Here is a 25,459-nt window from a genome sequence, read left to right as displayed (position 1 = left end):
TCGGGGCCAAGGCGCCGAGCTTCTCGCGCAGTCTTTGTAGAACTGCTGGGGGTTGTTCCCCTTGGTCCTGAAGGGCAGGTATGAAATCCCCGGGGACAACTAGTGGCGCCCCGTATACAAGCTCAGCTGACGAAGTGCGGAGGTCTTCTTTGGGGGCAGTGCGTATGCCGAGCAGGACCCAAGGCAGCTCGTCAACCCAGTTAGGACCCTTCAGGTGGGCCATCAAGGCCGATTTTAGATGGCGGTGAAAACGTTCCACCAACCCGTTTGATTGAGGATGGTAGGCCGTGGTGGTGTGCAGCTGCGTCCCTAGCAGGTTCGCTAATGCAGCCCAGAGACTGGAAGTGAATTGGGTGCCTCTGTCTGAAGTGATGTGGGCCGGAACGCCAAAACGTGAGACCCAAGTTGTGAGCAGCGCTCAGGCGCAGGAATCAGTTGTGATGTCAGTCAGGGGGGTTGTTCGAGGAAGGCCTGTTCGAACATCAGGCATGGCTTGTGTCCCTCGGCCAATGCCAGCATCTCATTCATTAGGGCGGATGGGGATCTGTCCCCCAGGCCATCCAGATGAAGCAGGCGGGCGGCGCGCTCACGATGGGAGAGGCCGAAGGTCCGGATCAAAAGATCTTTGAAAGCCGGGTACTTATCTTCCTCCGGAGGCGACTGGATGAAGTCTCCAACCTGGGCGGCTGTCTCCTGGTCCAGAGAGCTAACCACATGGTAGTATTTCGTGGAGTCGGAGGTGATCTGCCGAAGGTGGAATTGCGCTTCGGCCTGGTCAAACCAGACGCTGGGCCGAAGTGTCCAAAAGGTGGGCAGCTTGAGGGCCACTGCGTTGGCTGCTGCGCTGTCGTCCATTTCGCGGGTCCAAAAGCCGTTTGGACCGTCGGGGTCACCAATGTAGCGGTTGCTACCGCGGAATAAAACAAGACTCTACTCGGAGGATTGCCAAACAGAACTGGTTTATTTTCCCGCCTTGTGTGGGCCCTTTAAGGGAGAAAAACTCCCGCCCAAAAAAAACCGGCAATGACGTAAGTCCTACGTCATCAGGACTTTCCCGCGCGCGGGTTCTCCCCGTCGCTCGGAAAGACGAGGCCCGCCGCCATCTTGGGCCTCGTCGCTCCGACGCCGCGCGACCCGACTGCCGAGCCGGTTCGCCCGACTAGACGGTGAGTCGCCACACTTCCATCAAAGAGGCAGCAGCTATGTGCACACTGTATCACATTGGGTACAGGTTTCCCATAACTCTAACTCAGTAACTTCTAAACTTCAGTCTGAAATGGAAGCAGAAGATGCTGGAAACACTCAGCAAATCAGACTAAATCTGTACTAAGAGAAAGAATCATTGTTTCAGGTCAGAGACCCTTTGTCAGAACCCTCGATTATTTTTTATTTTTATTTCAGATTTTTAGCATCTGCCGTTTTTAAAATTTTCATTAACCTCTGCCTGACCTGGTAGTTAAAACTGTGGCAAATGAAGCAGCACACCTTTTAAAACCAGCATTGCTTTGAAAACATAATTAGTAAGATCTTCAGAAGACCACATTTTACACACCCACTCTTTGAGAGTAATTTGTTTTAAGATCAGCAATATTTCATCAATTCTGTGCACTTAAGATATTGAAGAAATTGGTAGTTTGATCTAACACATCCAATGACATTCTATCTGTGAAGATCTGTTGAATCCAAGATCCCCAGCTGTAACGTGTTTACTTAAATTCATTCGCATTCTGACAATTCCCTCCTTCATTACCCATTCCTAATTGCCTGGGGTAATCTGCAGTCTTGAATCTCTGCAGTCAAATGGTGATGATGCCCTCATGGTTAAGCAAGGAGTTCCAGGATTCCAAGCCAATAGCTAGGAAGGAATGATGATTTATTTCCAAATCTGTTTGGCTCCTTACACCTGCTCCACTATTCAATAAGATCATTCCAGATCTCTCACCTCAGCATCACTTTCCTGTACTAACACAATATCCTTAATATCTATTTCTTAATATTCAAATATCTATCAACCTCTCTCTGAAATAGATCCAAACACTAAGTCTCCACAGCCTTCTTGGGCGTACAATTCCAAAGATTTTTCACCATCTGAATGAAGAAATTTCTTCTCAGCCCAGTCCCAAAAGGCTTTCCTCTTATTCTGAGATTGTCATTCAACTCTAGAGACCCTGGCTAGGAAAAGCATCAACTCTGCATCTACCCTGTCAAGCCCAGATAGAATGTTGTATGTTTCAATGACATCACATCATTCTTCTAAACTTCAGACACTTTAAGTCTACTCTGTTTAATTTCTCCTCACAAACTAGTCCATACCTAAATGTTGAAATATTGTCCAAGTATTGTTGGTCCAAGTGTACTCAGCCACTTCTAGGTATCACAGCTTTTGTCCTTATTCTTCTGGGGAGCAATGATGTCAGACTTAAAAGACTCAGAAGATGACTTGTGGAGTGGTTATAGCATATCTTGTGGAGTGGTTGTAGCATGTCCTGTGGATGGAACCCTTGCAGCCACAGTGTGACAGTGGGGGAGAGAATGTATGTTTACCCTGGTGGTTGGGCTGTCGAAAGGTATTAGTGATCAAGAGAAGAAAGGAGAAAACACCCAGTCATGGAAATTACCCAGATGAACCTTGAAAAGGTTTGTCTTTACAAAAGATATCATCAGCTGTTCTTTTGGCTTGAAACCTCAAAGGTATTTACACCCTCCTGCTCCATTCATCTGATTTCATGTTCTGGTCCACAGGCCAGTGTAGCTGACAGACAGGAAACCTGAAACAGTCCAACATGCATCCTGTGATGATATTTGAAAAATGCCTTCAAGAAATTCACTGAAATCTAATGCAGTTATTTCACTATATTCTCCCTATACAATGCTTTAAAAGCAGAGGCATCAACAAGGATTACTGGCTTGGAAGAAAGAAATCCTTGCTGACAAACGTTCAGTTTATGTGGGTCATGTTACTCACAGAAGTAACTCATTGAAGATGGCGGCTGACAGGTTCAATCCAGGAATGGTTAAGAAATACAGCTTGAGAACTCACTATCTGAAAAATTCAGAGCACCTTGCTTTACATGAACGTCCCAATTCTGCAAATATTTTAGAGTGAAGTCAAAACAGACAACGCTCCAGCATCATTGCTAGACAAGCACACCAGTCAACATCAGGACTTTTTAGGCCAATCTTTGCTAACATAGAAAAAGTGCTGTTCAGTTCCAAAATGCTCTGATAATTGGCATTTCCAGGCAGCTCATGGTCATTAAAATGGAACAACATGACATTCATGATATTTCCAATTTGCACATCAGAGATTTGAGCATAAAAATCGACAATGCCCCAACCCTGCAGTAGGGAGATTGCAGAGTTTCTGCATTTCAGATGAGCCTTTAAACCAAGGCCCCATCTGTTCCCTGAACAGAATGTAAAAAGATTCCATTGCATGGTGATATCAAAAACATTGGAAATACTCAGCAAGTCAGGTTGCATCTGTGGGAAGAGAAACAGAGCCAATATTTTGGGTCAAAGCTCTGTTTCCCTTTCCCATAGATGCAGCTTGTCCTGCTGAACATTTCCAACAATTTCGGCTTTCGTTCTAGATTTCCAGCATCTGCAGTTTTTTTGATCATTCATAGAGTCTTGGGAAATATTTATTAAGTCAATTTTTTGTGAGAACTCTGTGTTCAAATTGGATTGCACATTGCATGCAACATTCCCTAAAGTGCAACAGCAACCTCTAAAGCACTTCACTGGCTGCGGAGTGCTTTGGGAAGTCCAGCAAACTTATACATAAATGCAACTTTTTCTTTCTTTCCTGATCAGGATTAAATAGAATGAAGAGAAAGTTTATTTATTTTTAAATGGCCTGTCCAGGTAACCTACACATGGCTTCCTCAAAACACATCACCTGCAATAAAACAATCTGAAAAGTACAGGAGTGTCTGTTGTTACGGGTAAATGCAGCAGGAACTGTGTGTGCAACAAAATGCCTTGTAGATTAATGAGATGAAGGATCAGTCAGACCACAGGAATTGTAAACTGAGCTCGGCCACATGTTTGGAAGCTTAGAGGGACAACGCTTAATTTGCAGCTTTTAGATATACACATCAGGCAACTTGAAAATAGACATGCCCCATTAACTACCATCACCGATAATTAGTTTTGTGCAGCATGGCTGTATTCAGATAACCCAAATCCGAGTCAAAATTAGGTTGGAGTCCCTGTAGGGACTTGTACTATGTTTTAGATTGGTTCAAGTTCAGTGCAGATTTAAATATCTTTCAATACAATCAAAACACAATTACCAATGGTTCATAATTTCACTTCTGCCTCAGGGCAAAAGTAATCATATCTTTAGTTGTGCCCAGATCCAGTGATATGCTTCAAGATTTTCCTGATGGGCACTCAACTTGTTTCAGAGTTCAGATGACAGAGCCAGAGGTCAGTTCCTTTCAAGAAATCTGACTCTTGTTTTCCATGTAAAGTCTCTTGGTTATCCGAAAGTGTTGAGGAACAGAAAGAAATTGGCAGAAATATATTAATCCAAAAATTACAATTAATGTCTCCTGCACTGAATGTTAAATTTTAATTTCTGCTCCTTGCAAATATATATTTTAATATAATAATTCAGAAATATTCTCTGTTTAGATGTTCTACAAACTTTGCTGAAAACTATTATTGAACTGGCAAACAATGGGTTAAATGTACTGGGCCTGCTTTCATTTGGTAAGGTTTCTGCGTTCCTTCACTGTCTGCTAAAGTTGGCTAAAATCTCCATTCCACGTACCAAACTTCTACTTAAATCTTCCTCAAAGGGCCAGTTACTGCAGCGGAAACAAGTCATTACTTGTCCAATCTCTGTGAAATACAATCCGAATCACCTCCCTCCCCCAAGCTCCCCCTAGAGCCTGACAGGGTTGGACCTGAAAGGAAGAGAACTCCCAGATCTGGATGTCTGCAGGCTTTGAAGTCCTGTGCCATCTCCAGTCCCTGTGGAGAACCATCAACAGTGTCTCAGTTTTGTCACTTAAACACATTCATAAGGCTCCCTTCCTCGCAAGTCTGACAGAATGAACTCTGCGGGGAGTTTCTGGTGGTTGAACATTGCAACCACGTTTCACACCAGGTTCAAAGCTCCATAGCAAATGCAGTGAAGTAAAAGTAAGCCCTCCCAAAGGCATTTCATTTTGGCTTTCTTTTTCCCCCTTAAGATTTTATCAATGCAACCGATGTTCCTGCCAGATGAAGGATGGAAGAGTCTGGACCCAAGTCTCTGAATCACCTTTTATCAAAGAAATGTTATGATTAGCCTCCAGGCAGTAACATCAAGCCATTGTGGCAAACACTGGTTTGACTCTTGTTGAAGTTAAAATATCACACTTTATAGCAACTCATTCAAAGGTCCCTCAAGTTAATCACCTGCATTGTGCAAATCAAAGGATTCATTTTATTTCTTTTCACTGTTTTCTCCTTGCCATTTTATTGTTTTGTATCTTTTAGAGTTACAGAATCAAAGAGAGATACAGCACAGAAACAGACCCTTTGGCCCACTGAGTCTGTGCTGACCATCAATCACACATTTACACTAATACTGCACTAATTCCTATTTTATTCCCTCCCCCCAACTCATTCCCATCAACTCGTCCCAGATTCTACCACTCACGTACACATTCGGGACAATTTACAGCACTTACACCAATCGACTTGTCTTTGGTACTTGGGAAGAAACTGGACCCCACCTGGGAGATACCCACACCATCACAGAAAACAACATGCAAACTCCACACAGACAGCACCAGAGGTCAGGATTGAACCCAGATACCTGGAGCCGTGAGGCAGCAGCTCTACTCACAGCACCGCTATGCCGCTCCAAGTACATTCTGGAAAAGTACACTTCTCTGATTTTACTTCCTGCCTCAAACACGTTCCACTGAAGAATAAAAAAAAGGGGAAAAAATCAACACTGAAGAAAGAAAGAAAAAAGACTCAACTCTGCAACATCTCTGCTTTTTGCTTCAGAGAACCAAGGTGAGGCTCGAGTAAACTAACAAAATGTGAATCCACAGGAGTCTGCTTCCAGCACAGCAGATTACAATTCACAGGCATCACCAAGTGCTGGGCCTCTGAGATGACCATTTTTTATGTGTGTGGTGATCTCTGTTAAGGAGATCAACAACTCTTCACTCCCCACCCCAATTCCCACCAACCTTTGCACAACTCCCCTATTCTTCATGCTATTTCAGTTACCTCAGACGAACTCACTTGCACTGAGTGTGCCACATCAGCAAAAAGAGTCTAATCTTCCCAGTTTCTGTACTCCATCAGAAACTCTGGTCTGTGTTCTCCCACTCTTAGCACCTCAGCAGTTCCAACCCACTCTGTGCATCATGGATCTGAGCCCACTCTCCCCACCATTCCATTGACCGTGGCTTAAAATGAGTGTCACCTCATTGACTACGGCCCACACTCAGCGCTCCCCCATTGGCTCCAGCCCACACTCTGCGCTCCCCCATTGGCTCCAGCCCACTCTCTGTGCTCCCCCATTGGCTCTAGCCCACTCTCTGCGCTCCCCCATTGGCTCTAGCCCACTCTCTGCACTCCCTCATTGGCTACAGCCCGCTCTCTTTGCTCCCCATTGACTCCAACCCACTCTCTGCGCTCCCCCATTGGCTCCAGCCCACTCTCTTTGCTCTTCCATTGGCTCCAGACCACTTGCCTGCTACATCATTGACACCAGCTTATTATTGGTGGAAGTCACTGACCTCAGCTAATGACAGGTGCTGAATTTTTAATGCCACTTACTTTCCTTCTCACTCCATTCCGTGCTATATATCAACAACCTGCCATGTGTACTACCACCTTCTTCTGACCGCTGCCTCCTTCGGTTGGAGGTCTGCTTCGGTACAAAGACCTGATTCTATCTTTACCGTGCAGGCCTGGACATTTTTATTTTACTCGAGATGACCCCCAGGAATTTACTGAACATTGTGCCCAGATGTAGGCCAGATACCTGCCTGTAAAGGCACTCCTCGTCTGGGTGAAGCTCATCATCCACTACGTGACTGTGGCACTGAGATGAGCTCGAAGCCGACGCTCAGGAAAGGGCTTCCCAACTCACGGCTCCCTTGCCAAGCAGAAACAACTTGGCACTGATACCAAGTCAAGAGTGAAACTGAAACACAAACATCACCCTCCCATCCCGGGTCAGGTTGCTGGCTTTCTCCCTGGCTGAGTGACTTTCTAACCCCAACTATCCTTTGATAGCACGTGGAGGCAACCCGAAGCCAACACTTGTAGCCAGGCTCAACTAATGATCTAGTAAGAAATGATCCAATGAGAGAATGGCAGATGGAGAAAGAAAATGGGAACATGATTAGTAAGAATGCTGTGTGTGTCAGAGAGATGGGGAAAGCTTGAGAGAGCTGGGGAGGTGGGAGAGTGATGTGCAAAAAGAAACACACAAGCCAAGAGAGAAGACAGCACTCTGGTGCAAAAGAACACCTGGAGAAGAAGAAAGTGAGAGAAAGATAAGTACTGTCAGATGTATTGGTTACTTGAATAAGATTTCCACTTTCACCAACAAATTCACTCACTGATATCTAGCAAAGGGGCCTATTGTGTTTGTATCTGCAAGGTAGAGCCTTTCTACATCAGCATCACTAACTGCACACTACTTAACCGATTGGCTGTCAGTAATTACTACAACCTCGTTTCACTTGCCCTCCACCCACATCCGTGCCTCTATCAAATACTGTGTTGACTCTTGAACCTGTTAACTGCCAACACCGGTATCAGGAAAGCAGCTTGAATAAACAAGCTCCAAGCTAAATATCTTAGTTTGTACAGTTATGGTGCATTTGGTGGGTAACTCTCATTTCTTTTAGAACATCTGTTCATCTCTGTTAAAAGTGGAAGTTAGGGGGTGGTGTTATTTGAGGTGTGATAGCATGTTATCAGCTTCTGAAAAACTCTTCCATTTCTGTGTCATGTGTCATTGATGCTTCAAAGTTACATCATCTGACATTTGAGGAGGATACTGATTTATCTTACACTGGCCTAAAGGGTAATTGTTAAGTTATTCCACGTTCCAAATATTCAAGTTTTATGCTTCCAACACTGGCTGAGGCTAATAAAATAAATGAAGTACACATCAGAGCATCATCACCAACAGCTTAAACCTTGCACTAAAGTTTGCCTGTTTACATCCAACACAAATGAATGTCTTGACTGCAGAAACAATGTAAAAATTCCAATTAAAGAGTCAACTATACTTCCACAGAAATTAAGAGAAAAAGAGAGATTTACAGAAATATTCTTTTCTGATGGAAGTACTTGAAACATTAACTCTTGTTTATTTCATCACAGATGCTGCCTGACCTGCTGAGTTTTTCCAGCATTCTCTGCTGTAACTTCAGATTCTAAGTATCTATAGTTTTTTTCTTGCTTTCCTACAAACACTCCCTGGGTTTCCAACCATAACCCATCCATTAAAATAGAAAGTCATATCTATTTCCTACTTCTTAGTTTTGAGTTATTTGATTTTATATTGGAATCTATATTGGTCAATGACTGGAATGACTTAATTTCTGGACTACTTACTTATGTTTTTAAAGGGTATAACTTCACCTGCTGGTTCTTTCCTTCTTGACCCATCCATCCACCCATTTACATTGTCCAAATCCATCATCAATGAAATTACTCTCAGACCAACTTGGGAACCTGCAACATTTCCAGCTAAATGGCTGTCAAGTGCTCTCTTTGTCATTTCAAACAGATGTGACCAAACCACACTGTGCTGAGCTACAGACTAATCATTTTGTTCTACAAGCTGTTAAAAGGTCAGCTTGCTGGAATCAAGCTAGGAGACTTCACAGGGAGTTCACTGGTATCTGAACTGTGTGCAAACCAGGAGACTGAAATTACTCTACCTTCCCAAGGGGAATGTTTTTCATGCTCAATGGAAATGTTCTTCAAATGAAAGGAAAATAAGATATGAATTATCAAATAAAATAAAAAGCACATGAACTATTGCTGAATAATTGTCAATTTTAAATACATACTCATCAACTGTCAGGCTCCACTCTTTCCCCACTGGCCTTGGCAGGTATCAGTATCATCCAATCAGTTATTTTTGCAGAATGGGAAAGAGGCCTGTGAGAACCATTTAGTTGGAGGGCAGGCCTGAAATCAATCATCCATTCCTATCCTCCATCGTTGGAGTGCACACACTTCAGAGTCTTTATTTCCCTGAACATCCTAATAATGTGTGTGCACTTTAGTAAGGGCCCTTTAAAATGGTGTACATATAAGATCCAATTTCTAAATATTTGCTACTTTCCTCAAATGGAACATGTGTTAGGGGATGGATGTTGGATTCACTTTGTTTAACCTTAATTTCTTTAACTGTGCATGGAGATGGAGGATGCTTCAGTGATACAATTGAATTCCCATATCTATACTCATAACCTACTTTATTTGGTCTTTCAAGTTACTTATGGAATTGGCAAAGTTTGGAAATGAAAGAAAGCTGGAGCGATGAAGCATGTTACTTTTATGGCTGGTTCCAATAAATTCCAATTACTATACCAAATAATACCCTAAAAAATCAGGGAGGCTTATTCCTTTGCAAATAATCCTTATTCTTTCAACAATCATGTTGTCCTTTAGTAATAATGGTCTTAAATCAATGTTGCTAACTTGCTTTGGTATTTGTGTAATGTGGTTATATAAAGTCCACGTGCCCTGCAATTTCGGAACAACTCCTTGATTTAGCGTATCATTGTTCTATAGTTAGAACTATTATAATTAGAACTTGCACAACAACATATCTGTCCACAGCCTCCTCTACAGCTAAATTGGAGTTATACACAGATTAGAGGAACAGAACCTCATCTTCTGCCTTGTCAGTCTCCAACCTTGATGGCATGAACATCAATTTCTCTAACTTTCAGTAACCAGTCCCCTCTGTTCCCCCCCCCCACTTTGTTTTCCCTTATCCCACCAGCCTCATCACCCCTTCTATTTCCCTCCCCTGCCCTCTCCATCTGCCCATCACCCACACATTCCTCCCTCTGGTTCCCCTCCTCACCTTTATTCCATGGTCCACTGTCCTCTCCTCTCAGATTCCACCTTCTTCAGTCCTTTGTCACTTCCACCTTATCACTTCCCAGCTCCTTACATCATTCTCACCCTCCCCCTCCCCCACCTGCCAATCACCCACCAGCTCATTCTTCCCCCCCCCTCTTTTATTCTGCCTTCTGCCCCCTTTCTTTACAGTCTTGTTAAAGGGTCTCGACCCAAAATGTTGACTGTTCATTTCCCTCCATAGATGCTGCCTGACCCACTGAGTCCCTCCAGCACTTTGTATGTTGTTCTATAATTAAGTTTTTTTTAAGGTTGATGGCCAATTTCTGGTAATTTGTTCGTATATGCAAAACATTTTAGAATCCACTTAAAATTAGTGACAAGAATATGAACAATTGTTTATCATTTTGAATGTGTATCAGTGCCTCCTGAATGGCAAAGGTTGTTAGTTCTGTCAGTTTCAATTAATAGTGAAGCATAAATAGATTAATGGAATGAGGTAAATATTAAGGTATCGTCCAAATAAAATTAAAAGCAACTTTAAGGGGCATAGCAACCTACTCTTGCTCTAATGTTATTAATACAAAAAGGTATCAAATGAGAGATTCTTTTGTGTTTGTTTCACTCCATATCCCATTGTGGATGGAGTGGGGTAGAGGAGTGAAGGAAACAAAAATCAAAAAATGTGCCCTGATTTTATGTATCGTAATGTTTGAGCATTTATCTCCATTTCCAAAATTCATTCCTTCTGACTTTAACTGAGACTAAATTTTAGAAGCGGATTTCATTGGGCAAAAGTTACCATGTCATCCGCACAGTACTGAGTATACAACAGAGGACTAAGTTCTCCCCAAGATCCCCTACATCAAGGATTTCTCAGTGGTACTGTAAATGGGTTGAGCCCAGGCATGTCCAAAGGTTAGAAGTTGCCTGTAAATGTATTCATCTGGGTTGTACAAGAATCTTCACTAGTTAGGAAGCACTCTACATGCCAGCCTAATCAAAATTCACTTTTAAAGAAAAAGCAAAGCTCAATGTTACTCAGAAATGGACCATGAAATCAAATGTTAATTTTCCACCTTTGGGTCAGTCCCCTGCATGAGAAATGAAAAAAAGCAACTGGATGCAGCAACATTTTCCTCCCCACTTTATTCAGCACAATTCTGATGAAGGCATGGTATACTTGCCAGAAAATATGTTTGGATCAGGATTTCCAGAGACAGCTTCGTAAAAACAAAACGACCAGTTTGTGAGGTTGCACATCAGCCCATTTAATTATTCATGATGGAGCTGAATCTAAATTAAATCTGTTTATTGCTCAAAATATTTTTTACACAAGGTTGTTAGTGAATGAACGATGACAAACAGCTATGAGAGCAACAAATCTCACTTCCTTCAGCAACGATGATGGAGACTAGAAGGGAACTTGTGTCCCTGGCTAAACAGATAATCTGCTGTTGCACCTTTTTACCTCCCAACAAGCTAACATCATGCCATGTCCTACTGTCCAACCTCCCACCTTCCTGGTCATAACATAATCGGTTCCACACTTTTATGATTATAATGCAGCCTCTCTTACAACAATGCAGAGCAATACCAGGGGCTCAATATCAAAAAAGACTTGAATGACTCAGATCTAAATGAGCTTTAAAAGAGAAAAGCATAATATAATGGACCTCTCCAGTTTACTGAGATCACACTTAAAAATTAACCCACGTAGTATAATTCTAGTCTGAAGCAAAATATTTCTTGTGTTCCAATGGACATCCAGAGCATTTTCAAAATATGTATTTCGTTGTTTTAGTGTGAGAAGGTATCAAGGAAAAACTAACTTTAAAAACTTAGCACTAGGAAACTACTAAGCTCACTGTTCAGTGAAGCTTCCCTCAGTAACACTTTGGCACATTACACTCTACCAACACAGTCCAACTTCAATAGATGTCATTTACCTACTGATTAATCTTCCCAAATTCCTCATAAACTTATGGAATGCAGAGCCCCAGAGAATTTCTTAGAATGCTGTTTCAATGCTATGTCCCCACAGTAGTCTAAATATAACAACAGCTTATAACATATTTATACCATATTACCTGAAGATTTGTAGTTAAACACCTAAAATTCTTTTAAAGAGGAATAAACATTTACTTGAAAAAAATACTTGAGATTGTGAGAAGCTTAAGAATGTAAGATTGAATTAGTCATTCAGGTAAGGTTATTTTCTGAAACAGCTGTCCAATTTATTTATTATACCACAGCCTTTTCAATTGCTATAAGGGAAGAGCATTAATTGCTGACTTTGCCAGTAACATCCATACCCCGGATTGAATACAAAGAATAAAGCATTAAAAATTATGATAAAATATTCTTATCACTTGGTATCTCCAGCTCTTCCACAATCTTCTTTCCAGTTACAATATACTGAACTGTAATCAACTGATACCGGGCAGAATTCTCCCAAATTGTCAGAGAATAGCAGTTTCTATATAGCTTAAAGGAAGCAGAAAACGTGTCTGTGATGATTTGTTTGTGCAACATTACCTCATGCAAAAGTGACCAGCTGTGTCTTTTCTCTGCTTTCAAGACCCATACAGTACTTCAATTACAAAGGATACACTGGAAAACCCAAGATTACATCGTTTTCCCCATTTCTCATTAAATGTGCACAAGAAGAGTAGGCCCCCAAACCCTTCAAGTCTGCCCCTCTTTTATTATGATAATGGCTGATCTATGCTGGCCTCAACTCCTCTTCTGTGTGGGTTCCCCATAACCCTCAATCTTTCCAATAATTATCCATCTCTGCCTTAAGTATATCTAATGATCTAGCTTCTAATGATTTGGTCTCCACCACCCTTGGGGGCGGACAACTCCAGAGATATACCACCCCCTAAGAGAAGTTTCTACACACCTCAGTTTCAAATGATCGGCCCCTTACTTTGCAGCTATGTCCCCTTGTTTGTGGCTCTCCCACTCATGAAAACAACTCAACATTTACCCTGTCGAGCCTGCAGCTAGCAGCCATTTCAATGGCTGAAACTAAATAAATTAAGACAGAAATGATAGAAAGATCTCAAAATGAACACGTAACTCTGAATTCAGTCTCAGATTCACAAATACCCAGGCAAGTTATGATTAATATCACAAAGTTCACAATGCATCAGATATACAAGATCTATCTGAAAGGGTCAAAGGCTTCATGGCATCACTACGTAAAGGAAGTCTCCAATGTAAGGACATCTAAATCTGTCATAAAATGGTTACAAAAGTTTGTCAAAAGATGTATGAACTTCTGCTTGTACATATCCTCAGTCAATGTGGCTTTTCAGCTGTTCACAAATGTGTCTTCTAGGAGTGAAGGGTGGTCACTGTCTGGTTCCCCAGTCAGCCAAAGATTAACATTCCCTTTACACTGAGTAAAAATTACCCAGGATAAAAAAAAATTTCAATGATGTCGTTAACATCTTTTTTCGGGTAAAAATGAGTTGATATTTATGATTCACATAAAGTGACTGGGTCGTTGACAATGAGAAGGAAAGCTTTAGATTACAGGAAGATTTAAATGGTCTGATCAGTTGGGCAGAGAAGTGGCAAATGGGTTTAATCCAGTGCAGTGTGAGGTAATGCATTGGAGAGATGCAACAAAGCAAGGGAATTTATGGAAAATGAGAAGACAGCAATTGTTGCGGAGGAACAAGGGAACCTTGGTGTGTACATTTGTAGATCCTTAAAGATGGCAGGACAAGTCATTACAGTGAATTAACAGAGACATGGCTACTTTCCTTCCTTGGCCGTGGAGCAGAATTTGAGTGCAGAGATGTAGAGCTGTGTACAATACAAGTTAAAACACAGCTTGAGTAGTGGCCACTGTAGTAGGCAGGCATGGTAGTGTAGCGGTTAGCGTATCGCTATTATAGTGGCAGCAACCGGGTTCAGTTCTGGCTGCTGTCTGTAAGGAGTTTGTATGTTCTCCCCGTGACTGTGTGGGTTTCCTCCAGGTGCTCCTGTTTCTTCCCACATTCCAAAGATGTACGGGTTAGGAAGTTGTGGGTATGCTATGTTGGCGCCAGAAGCGTGGCGACACTTGTGGGCTGGTCCCAGAACATTCTAGGCAAAGATGCATTTCACTGCGTGTTTTGATGTACATGAGACTGATAAAGAAATCTTAATCTTAAAATGAGGTTGCATCAGAGGGTGCAGATAAAATTTATGATGATGTTGTTGGCACTGGCAAATTGTACCTATGATGAAAGATTGGCTCAGTTAGGGCTGTTTTCTTTGGAACAAAAGAGGCTGAGAGGAGACAAAATTGAGGTGAATAAAATCATAAGAGACCTAGATAGAGGAAACAGGAAGGACTTATCTCCGTCAGTAGAAGGGTCAAAAAAAACTGGAGGAACAGATCTAATATAAGGTAGATAGATTGGAAGGGATTTATCACCCAGAGGGTCGTAGGGGTCTGGAACTCACTGCCTGAAAGGGTGGTAGAGGCAGAAATCCTCATCTCAGTTAAAAGGACCTGGATGTCCTCTTGAAGAACTATGACCTGCAGCATTAAGCACCTAAAGCTGGAATTTGAGGATAGGCTAGGTAACTCTTTATCAACAAGCACAGACACAGGGGCTGAAGGGCATCATTCATGACAATTGTTGAATTTTTAAAAGATCAAGCAATGATGTTTGTAAATAAATTCAGGATAAGCTGAGTGCAGTGTAACATTTTCAATACCATCCTGCAAAATTTTCCACTTCCTTCAGAAAATCAACACATTAAATATGAAATATTACTGCAGGAAAGCAGAAAAATTATAAAATAGAACAGCTTCTGTATAAAAAAGAAATTGATTCAAAATTGTCAAACAGTACTGTTCATTGGCTACAGAGACTGGTGCTTGTATCTGTAAAGCCGCTTAATACACAACACCTGACACTGCCCCTGCTATTGTTAGGTACCTGGATACCTGCAAGTCCAGGTACCCTCCTTTGCACTCCCAGCAAACACCAAGACCAAACCAAGATAATTCGAAAAGTCTAATTCATCGTTCACCATCAAGTCCCATTCAGCATTGAACCTATAAAAGAAATCTGAATCTGTAAAGGGAAGTACACAAATAGGGTTCACTGTACAACCCCTGCATCCCACCAGAGAAATTCCAGAATCATCAACAATCTCCCACTTGTCTTCATCTCCATGTTTCTGAATTTACATAAATATGAATAATTTAAGCAGTGACTTTAATATCTCTTTTAAATTCACTTCCACGTGTTTTATAAATATTTTACATTATACAATTTGGAAGACAAATGTTGGTGAAAATGTTAGCTAGCCTGTCTTTCAATGTTGAACAGTGCTGAGATGCAGTCACTTTTAAGATCGTAACACCTCCTCATTCTTGGCAGCTCAAAGGTCGGCAATTTCATTCTGAAAAGACACCCACAGCAAATGTCAACTGGATGCATGTCTAATCCTTGCCATCATCCTTCAGTGCAGAAGCTATTTGCTTTGGGAAATTAAGAATTTTAAAGGCAATTTAAGGCAACAGAGATGGCCTCAGTAGGTGGTTTTATCAATTGCTAATTCCCAGTTTAAATTGCTGCTCATTTCTTGCCATCTTTTCAGAACTTCATAATTATTTATTATATCTCTCTTCGATCTGGGACATTTACCTGCTGCAATTAGCAATTGCCTTCTAGCATATAAAAGCAATTCCAATCAATTAATGTGCAAATGCCTTAACTCGTAGCCCACGGTTACACTGGTGGACTGATTAAGCCATCAAAGGTGCCAAATTCATTTTAAATCTATCTATTTTTAAATCATCCTGAGAGTGAATGTGAAACAGTTATCTAACATGCAGTGACTAACTCGCTAATTCTAATTAGTTCGCTATTCATTAATAAAGCTTTCCTCATCTGATTTTAGCTTTCAATGTCTATTTCGAGAGCATGATGTGTATGGGGGCCTCAGCAAATCTGATTCCATCATCTTTCTTCAAACCTCACCATCTCAACCTGTGCCAGCATGCCACAAACTGTATTGGATTTGCCTGTCTACTTTTACGCCAGCTTCTTAAGTTTATTTTTTCCCATCTGAGCAGAGGTGTACATATTTTTCCTTAGGACGGTTCAGCTTTTAGGGCAGGATTGCAGTTTATTCAAAAAATGTTCTGGAGATATATACTTGAAGTGAAGAACATCAATTCAGGAAAACAAAGTGGTATATCATCAAATTATGCCCCCCCACCCCCACATCACTGGGCTCAGTCCAAAGCTTACCAATTACCCCGTTCTGAAATCAGAAATGTAGAAACAATATATCACAGCCCTTTGTTATTTCTGAATTTTCTTGTTGAGATTGAGGGTCCAATGATATCTATTCAATTTAGCACAGCTGGAACAAAGTTGAAGTTATGAGGAAAGATTGGATCATGTGATGGTCTTCCTGATGGGGGAGTATTGTTCCAGGAAACGCATAATGCATCCGTGCTTGGGGAGACCAAGTTGTTGGTGACTTTGAATGGCCAACGCTGCCCAGATGGATGATTCCTGAGCGACTACTTCCCAGTCTCCTCCCTGCAATTCATAATCCTCCCACAACTGTTAGGTGTTGTTGCAATGAGGGCCACACAAGCACCAGAATCACTGTGGCAACTGCCACTGCTCTTCTGAGAATGAAGTTCCTGTGCCTACATTAATCCAAGGGGCCCTGCTGTATACACAGATGAGGAGACTTCACAGTTGTCTGCTGGGTGCTTCAGTAATTTGAAGACAACACCATGGCAGGCATGTTAGTGTAGCAGTTAGCATGACGCTATTACAGCACCAGCGACCTGGGTTCAATTCTGGCCGTTGTCTGTAAGGAGTTTGTACGTTCTTCCCATGTCTGCATGGGTTTCCTCCGGGTGCTGTGGTTTCCTCCCATGTTCCAAAGACGTACGGATGAGGAAGTTGTGGGCATGCTACAATAGCGCCGGAATTGTGGCGACACTTGCGGGCTGCCCCCAGAACACTCTACGCAAAGATGCATTTCACTGTGTGTTTCGATGTACATGTGACTAATAAAGATATCTTATCTGGTGAAGGTGAAGAGGAGCATGTGGGCTTGGTGCCTGAAGGACCAAACACCCAGGCTGAAGACCAGATGAGCAAGAGAAGCTGGGAGACGAAGAAGGCTACTGGAGAATGAAGAAGGGCATCAGAGGAAAACACTATCCGTGGCATCTACCAGCAGAATGGAGGAGAGGCAATGACTATACAAGTAAAAAGGGTTTCCAAGACAGAACCTTTCATAAGCAACTGGATAAATCATAGTCCCCAATGTAGACAAAGTGACCTTCTCCACACTCCAACCATTAATACAAGACAGTTCACCAGTACTCAGCCAAGAGAGCCCAGATAACACATAATAACCCCTCACACCCTCCTTTGATCATGACACATCAATGAATCCCAATCTGAAATGACTTCCTATAAGCAGTTTCAGGTGTGTGCAGCTCACCCTGACAACATTCAAGTTACTTTAGCATAGCATGAGGAAATGGGGATTCTCACACCTGGAGTCAATTCCTTCCAGGTACTGGCTCTGCTGGCCCGAGTAGGTCTCCTTTTACCTGTGGTGTAAAGGACCTCTCCCCTGCCATTTACCTAATTGATGTGAATGACCAGTCCCTTTCACCAAGTTTAGGGATTTGCACCCACTCTCCTGCAGCTTCTCTTCCACCCTCTCTCCTCCACTGCATCATAAGTTGTATCGCTACTACTGCCTGTCTGCCATTGGGAACACACCCTTCTCAGTTTGGCAACAGAATACGATCCTGTCAGAAACTGTACAGATCCCTTTTCAGTGCATGGTTCTGGCTGAAAAACACCCTAATGTTGTTTCTAACTCATTTTATTTGAAAATTTGCAATGTTCTTTAGGGGATGCAATCTAATTTCTAGGCAGGCATGTTCATTACCAGAACCATATAAACCAATGAACTGGAAGGTGAGGAAGAGCATACAATTCAAAGCAAACAGTCCACTATTCAGTAAAGTCAATTTGATCAGTCAACAAAAAAAAACACAAAAATATTCAGCGGGCCAGGAAACAGAAATAAACAGATGCAACATTAGCTATCTCTTCCCTCTCTCCAGATCTGCTGCCTCACCAGTTGAGCATTTCCTCCTCTGTGTTTTATTTCAGTTTTCCAGCATCTACCATGTTTTGCCTTTCAATCATGTTCATTAATCTTTTTAAAGAGTAGAGGAAACAAGCTACAACTTATCCCAGTAGAATCTGAACAATTTCTCCAGAAAAATGCACATTGGACAATAACTACAAATAAATTCTGCATCTAAAATCAATCTCAGTCACTTACAGCTGTGTGCTCACCAAGTGTGATTGACAATGAACTCACCCTATCATTTCCACTCTGGCTGCCTATAGTGTTGTAAAAAAATAGACAGTTCCTTGTGTTCGACTTGAAGCCTTGGTCTTTTCACTAACACAAGGCATCACTTTTAAATGATTAGATTTGCCTTAATGAACACAGAGATAACTGCTCACTTTACAACCACTGGTTAGCTTTCATCATCAACTTACAGCTGAATTGCAGTATGACAGAGAAAGAGCAAACCATACAAAGCTATTTGCTTTTAGTTCGGTTAACATCTCACCACCTTCTGACCTAGTGTTAACTGTTTCTTGATTGCTAGCAGAATATTTCTGTTGCACACAAACAGGGCTTTCACTCTCAAAGATAGCAACCAGGATAATTTAAAACAGTGCCATCTTCAAATAGGAATATTTTCATCTCCCACTGGCAATCGATGCAAATACAAACAGCATGCTGAGGAAAGAGCTCTGTCTCAGATGACAGTGCTTTTGTAATTTGTTTTTATCTTGAATTAGATGCATTTAATCAAATGACACTAGTAAAAAGTTAGGACCAGTTTTCACTGTTGTTTGTTTGTAAATATTAAATGGAAGTGGAAAATGTAATCACACATCTCACCTGAAATGTCAAAATAGACTATGGTTTAGAAAATTGAGGGGTGCACCAGGAGGTGCGATTTTTTTTCAGATACCATTACAATGGCAGAACAGTAAATAAGCAAATGGTGACTTTTAAATAAAAAGAAAACACAAATGGGACTTGAGGCAATGATAAGATCACCCATCACTTGAAGCTGATGGTGGGTATCAGCCACACTTAGACAAGATTGTTATCAGTGGGTTAATGCCTTTACTGTGAAAAGCAAGACTTTGAAAGCCCCCTACAGCATGTTATCAGGTTATCTGATAGACAGATAGGCCCTTACTCTTCCTTCACTGAAGTACCACTTCCTGGATAATGAAATGGCAAACACTAAAGAGATGATAGATTTTGTGAAAGGATTCAGAATCAAGAGCCAACTTTTTACATCAAGCACTTAAAACCAATTTAGCTACAGTAAACCAGCAGAGCTTTGTAAACATCAGGCTTTATTGTAAAAAGCAGGCTTTATTGTTACCCAGATTAGCCAGCTCCATTTCTTCAAGCTCAGGAGAATGGCTCTCTTGAAAGGGGTGATCGCTCCCGAACAACTGATAAGAAGTTTATCAAAATTATGTCCACTTACACGAAACTCTTTTCATGTGCTTGAACGTAAAAGTTATATTGGCCCTGACTGCTTTCTGGATTTTGAACAACTTAATCTGCTCAATATGTTTTTCAACAATTTAAACATTTTTGCAACAGCTTTGCCGGTGGATATGTTCACTTCAGTAGAAATCACAGAATAAGTGAAATCTGGTCATGACACAATGGAATAGTTTAAAGACCTTGCTGTTTGAACTACTGCTGATGTGAAGATTCAGTCACCACCAATACCTCATTGCCTGCATCTCTGAAAATCTCTCAACAAGTTGTAGGGAAGGTCCCCAAGAGTCTGGACAATCCTTATTCCTTCAGCAAGAACAAAAAGCATAATATCTCATTGTTGTTTGCAGAGATTTGCTGCACAAATTGCAGCACGTCCATTATTCCAACACTGCCCACACTTCAAAAGTATACCGTTGGGTTTAACCTGCTTTATTGTGACCTGATATTGTGAAAACTGCAATTATAACTGCACAGCTTTTTATTTCTGATGCTTCCCAAATCAAAAGGGTTTTAGGAATCTGATGAGCAGCTGGCATTTCACCAATTTTATTAGAGCAACCCCACAGTTCAAATATTAGACACTGCCTTTGTGATCTGATGTCTCCATTGGAAGAGTGGACTTCTAATCCACTGGCTGGACGCACAGGGCCAAACTCAATTACCCTCTGCACACTCGACTAGGTCATGAGATCTCAGCAGCCACTGGGCATCAGAGCTTGGAATTCCTGAGATGGGCTTTGAGGGAAGAGAAAGCTGGGGGGAGGAGCTTTGCCTTTTGTCAAAGGTGAGAGTGTATTTATGACACTCAGAGTCATTTATAAAACCATTACATGTACAAAAGTAAAAGCATTATTAAAATATATTAGGTTTGTTAAAGTAATTAAAAAAAGTAAATCACAGAAATATTTAAAAGCATTAAACTGAAGTAAGGTCATTAACAATAAGTGCTTTCAAATCCACAGGCTTGGAACTCCCAGTGAAATAAATGGGATTCCTGGTCCTACACCAGGTCTGACCTGATGCGGGTTCAGACAGGCAATTCCCCAGTGAGATAGGGCTCCACCACTGGATTCCAGATGTAGTTCAGCCAAGTAGCAGAATGACAACCTGCCACCATCTGCCTTTCAGTAAATTTCAGACTCCTGAGTTCCACGGTGTAGGTGGAGAAGTCTGAAACTTACTAACATTTCGAGAGTTGGTGGTTCCTATCAGAGCTGTCATCTCCATCCAGCAAGATATGCTCATTGCATTAATGTCTGGGCCAACTTAACCCCACTTTAATTCACAAATGGAAGAATTGGAGAAGGTGATATCAATGTTCACCAGCCATAAACTTCTATTTATATATTGTCTTTAAATAAGTAAATTACCCTGAGGTGCTTCACAGGAACATTATTTGACAAAATTTGACACTGCCACAAAATGAAATAGTGACCAAAAGCTTGGGATAAAATTGGTTTTAATGAGCAACAAAGAAGGGAAGGGAGGGGTAAAGTGATTTAGGGAGGGAGTTAAAGAACTTTAAGACAACCACAGGCATGGGCACCAACAGTAGCCAGACTATGGATGACATGAGGCCAAAGTTGATTCAATGCAGAGATCTTGGATGGTTGTGGATGAGGTTAGAAGGGAAAGAAAAGCACAGTCATGGAGGATTTGAACACAAGGATGACAACCTGAAGAATCAAGGCTTTGTTCGACCTGGACCTCTGTGAAATGGGTGTGAAGAGAAAATAGAGAAACGGGAAAATAATAAGGTGGCTTGATATGCAGAGATTGGGACTACTCTGTTGGAATAACCACCTGTAAAAATAGATAGCTATAAAATAATAATCTATGTGTTGATTATTGAAGCCACTCTGTGTAGAAAGAATGTTGCTCTTATATAATTTAACTTATCTATTTTAGTACATTATTTTTATTACAATAAAGAAAAATTAAGTTTTGATCTGCAAGATTAGATCTTATATTAGAAAATAAAATTGATGCCACTTATTTATATTATAGATCTCTCAGGAATTACATGTTTCAAATGAAAGGCGATTCAGATTAATTTATCACCAGAGGTTTAAATGCGAAGAGTTTATTTCCACAATCAATCTTGCTTTACCTCCCAACCCACATCAGGTTCTGCTGCATTGTCTCAGCAGAGACTGCCAACAACTAGGTATAATTCTAAAGAAATTTTTCCCAAGGAAGTAATTAGTTTTCATTTAGTATGATGACAAATTGATCCAGTGTGAATCGCACCTACCTAGGAATCTAAAGTGTTGTGCCCGCAGCTCCTGTTGCCAAGTCACAGGTGTAGAGTTGTGTTTATTCTGTGGAAACACAATCCCCCAATCTCAACCCTCACCCCCTTCAGCACTGGGTGTGAAGTGGAGCTGGAGAGGGAGAGAGAGGGGATAAAAGGCACAGTTCTTCTTTTGAGTTCATTATCACCTCACTAAAGTGTGAATCTAGTGTGAAGTGGGTAGTTATGGGAATGCTTGTGTTGGTGGCAACCTGCACATCATTAGGAAGTGAATGAACAATACTGCAGAACAGGACTGTCAAGCTAGGATTTGCAAAGATCTGGAACAGCAACAAAAAGCTACAGAAAAGGGGTAGCGTTGCTCACGATGGCTGTGGCAGCAATCATAAGAGATGATCATTTGATGCACAGAACAGTATGCACATTAGTAAGAATAATAGTTAAATAGCCACATAGAAATAAAACACAAAGCAAGTCTATTATCTTAGACATTTAAAATTTCATTTATTTTGTATTATGAGGGATTTTAATGGAAGATATTGGGAGAAACAGCACCTATTGGCAGGAAGGTTGATAATGATGGAAAACAGATTGATATCAATTGGCAAAAAAAGACAGAGGGCTGAGATGAGAAGAATTTTTACCCAGTTAATTGTTTTGGTCTGGAATATCCTGCCTTCTAGGGTGGTGGAAACAGATTCAGAGGCAGCGTTCAAAGGGGAATTGGGAAGGAAAGTAATGGTTTTGACAAAGAGCAGGGGTATAAGAGAAAGTGGTAGCCGCTTCAAAGAAACCATTTCAGTCACAGTTGGAAATCTTTAAAATTCCACTATTCCACAAAAAACACCCATGACTTGATCTCTAAAGCAATGCACTCTATGGGAGACAGATCTTTCGGGTTTGAGGTGGCTGATGCAGTTTATGGTTTACATGAGCCACTTGTAAGAATATGTGGTTACACCAAGTCCTAACTACTTGGCCAAGAGTAGGTACTATTACATATATTTCTGGTCCAAGCCTTTTGAATGGTATGGATTTTAGTTGTCTTCAGGCTGATTCAGAATGACTATCTAAATTTATCAAGGCTCGAGTAGAAAATAACTGCAAGTCTGGATTAGTTGGGCTGAATGGCCAAATCCTGTAATGTATATTCTATGTAAATATACCCATCACAAGACAGTGAATGGTTTACTGGGTAGTCATGACATGCTCCACAATGATTTGATATAAATTTAGCCAGCAGCCCAAAGGTTATTTCCCCCCATCCCCCAACCCAAGTGCACTTTGTAAATAAAGGCTCAAATTATATAATGGTTGATATAGGAGCAGGTTATAAACTTATTACCAACTGTGAAACTTATTTTTTAATTTTTTTAATTTACTTCCGGCCCAACGAGTCCGCGCCACCCATTTTAAACCCAAATTAACCTACCCGTATGTCTTTGCAATGTGGGAGGAAACCGGAGCACCCGGAGGAAACCCACGCAGACATGGGAGAACGTACAAACTCCTTACAGACAGTGACGGGAATTAAACCCCGATCACTGGCGCTGTAATAGCGTCGCGCTAACCACTATGCTACCGTGCCACCCCTTATGTCATGGATTGACTGTCCATTATGGAAGCCATCCATTGTTATCATCCATGGAAATCTATTATGTACTCTTTACCACATACTACGGTCAAATTCGTAAATTACCTTGAAATTAACCTTAGCAGCGCTGTGAAGAGTGAAAGAATTTTCCCAGTCTTCATCAAGTTGTGAACACCATTATTCAACAAACAGGGGAAAACAGCCTTTCTTGAAATGGATTTAGCTATTTTTCCAGCAGTTGCTTCACGAGACCTTGGATAACCATAACTTGGGCACCTCTTTAAACCCATGAGTTTTGCTGATTTTGGTAAATGGATGTGCAACCTGCCTGACAGTGTCCAGTAGTCTTACCAAAGGCCAAATGATGTACTCTTTGTGCATTAGACACATTTGCATTCCAACAGAACATGCATAAACTGTCCTCATGCTGCCTCACAACACAAAGAGCATTGTGAGTTATCACAAGGCTAAGCATGGAGCTGAGCCAAAAGGGCAAAGCTTCCTTGAGTGAACCCAATGTACTTGCGCTGGATTCTTTTTCAAATTTGGCAGATTCCTCTGTTCTCTCAACTAATACTATGATAAGCAGGTTAGTTGTTGGAACCAAGCCAGTTTTACCTGGACTGTTGAGTGTGACACAGCAAATGCCTGAAGAATTTGAATGGCTTTGATCTAAATTAAGCTTGAGTGGATGTGAGTTATTTGAACTGAATTGAGTAGAAATTTGGAACTGTGCCTTGTTCACTCATCCTAACTACATAATGTAAACACAGATGCAGTAGTACAGTGCAGATACAGACACAAATGAATCAGCAAATGACAATGCCATAATTCAGAGGTCAGAGGCATGCAACATACTTCTTGAGGTGTCAGAAACTCAAAGCAATTTCACTATTACAAGATGAAATACTTCAATTTTTTTGTTTAGAATTTTTGGTGGAAGAGGCCACCGTGGCCATTCCCTTCTCTCTCTTCTATCTTCTGGGAGGAGATACAGAAGATTGAAAGTCCGAATGACCAGACTTAAGAACACCTTCTTCCCCACCGCTAACTTCTGAACCAAATCACCTCTTTCACACCCCCTTCCCTGTGGTGCTGCCACATTCTCGGACTCTTAATTCTACCTCTATCAGTTATTCTGTTATTGTCACTTTAGCATTTCTTTTATCACTACTTCAGATTCCATTCTGTTGCATTGCACTCGTCACTGTATTTACTTTTTACTATGTATACTGTTTACTCTGGGAGCTTCACGCGAGCAAGGAATTTCATTGCACCCTGGTGTTTATAACAATGAACTAATCTGAATCAGGGATGAATCTTAAGAAACAAAAACAATGGCTCTCATTAAACTCAACAACATTAAAATTTCTATTGTTACTAACTTGAATATCTGCCTATATTTGGGCACAGTCAAAACCTTAAAATATTCTTGCAATACCCTGTATTGCAGTTAAGGCTGAAAGGACAGGTATGTCTCAGGAAACAAGCTAGAATGTGTACAGTTCCCTACAACTGATAGCCTACTTGCATATTGGAAATTCAGTCCTTATTTCTTCACCCCGAGCCCCTCCCCCCACTAACCCACCAAGCTTGATCATTGTTCTTATCAGACAGAGACAATGAAAGTGAACTCAACCTGCATTTGAGATGGTTGTCCACACCTTACTCGGCCAACACCTCTCCTCTTCCAGCGGGATAGAACTTCCCTAACTTGTCCTATTCTTATTTTTCTCTGCTGCATAATCTCAGGTGCTTTCTGGGGATCTATCCTCCCTACCTCCGTTTATTCAATTTCTTACCTAGTTTCCAAGGAATGGAATGGTCATTGTAACTGTTAGTGTAACACCATTACAGCACCAGCAACCCAGGTTCAATTCTGGCCGCTTTCTGTAAGGAGTTTGTACGTTCTCCCC

At 41.3% G+C, this 25,459-nt stretch overlaps 1 protein-coding gene across 11 annotated transcripts in view; it reads right to left on the bottom strand.

The window, feature by feature from the left end:
- Nucleotides 1-25,459, bottom strand: part of auts2a (activator of transcription and developmental regulator AUTS2 a) — a 940,688-nt gene that overhangs the window by 124,869 nt on the left and 790,360 nt on the right. For 8 of the 11 annotated variants that reach the window (XM_052035563.1, XM_052035562.1, XM_052035568.1 and 5 more), the window contains one exon: nt 5,816-5,923. The exons of the other annotated variants lie outside the window; for them this stretch is intronic. In XM_052035563.1, the coding sequence (XP_051891523.1) occupies nt 5,816-5,923 (108 nt within the window). The remainder of the gene's footprint in view (nt 1-5,815; nt 5,924-25,459) is intronic. 11 annotated transcript variants of the gene reach the window in all.

The sequence above is a fragment of the Pristis pectinata genome, chromosome 21 (genome assembly GCF_009764475.1).
Source record: "Pristis pectinata isolate sPriPec2 chromosome 21, sPriPec2.1.pri, whole genome shotgun sequence".
NCBI lineage: Eukaryota > Metazoa > Chordata > Chondrichthyes > Rhinopristiformes > Pristidae > Pristis > Pristis pectinata.
The sequence above is the reverse complement of the archived record's forward strand: the minus strand, read 5'-3'. Positions and strand labels throughout refer to the sequence as shown.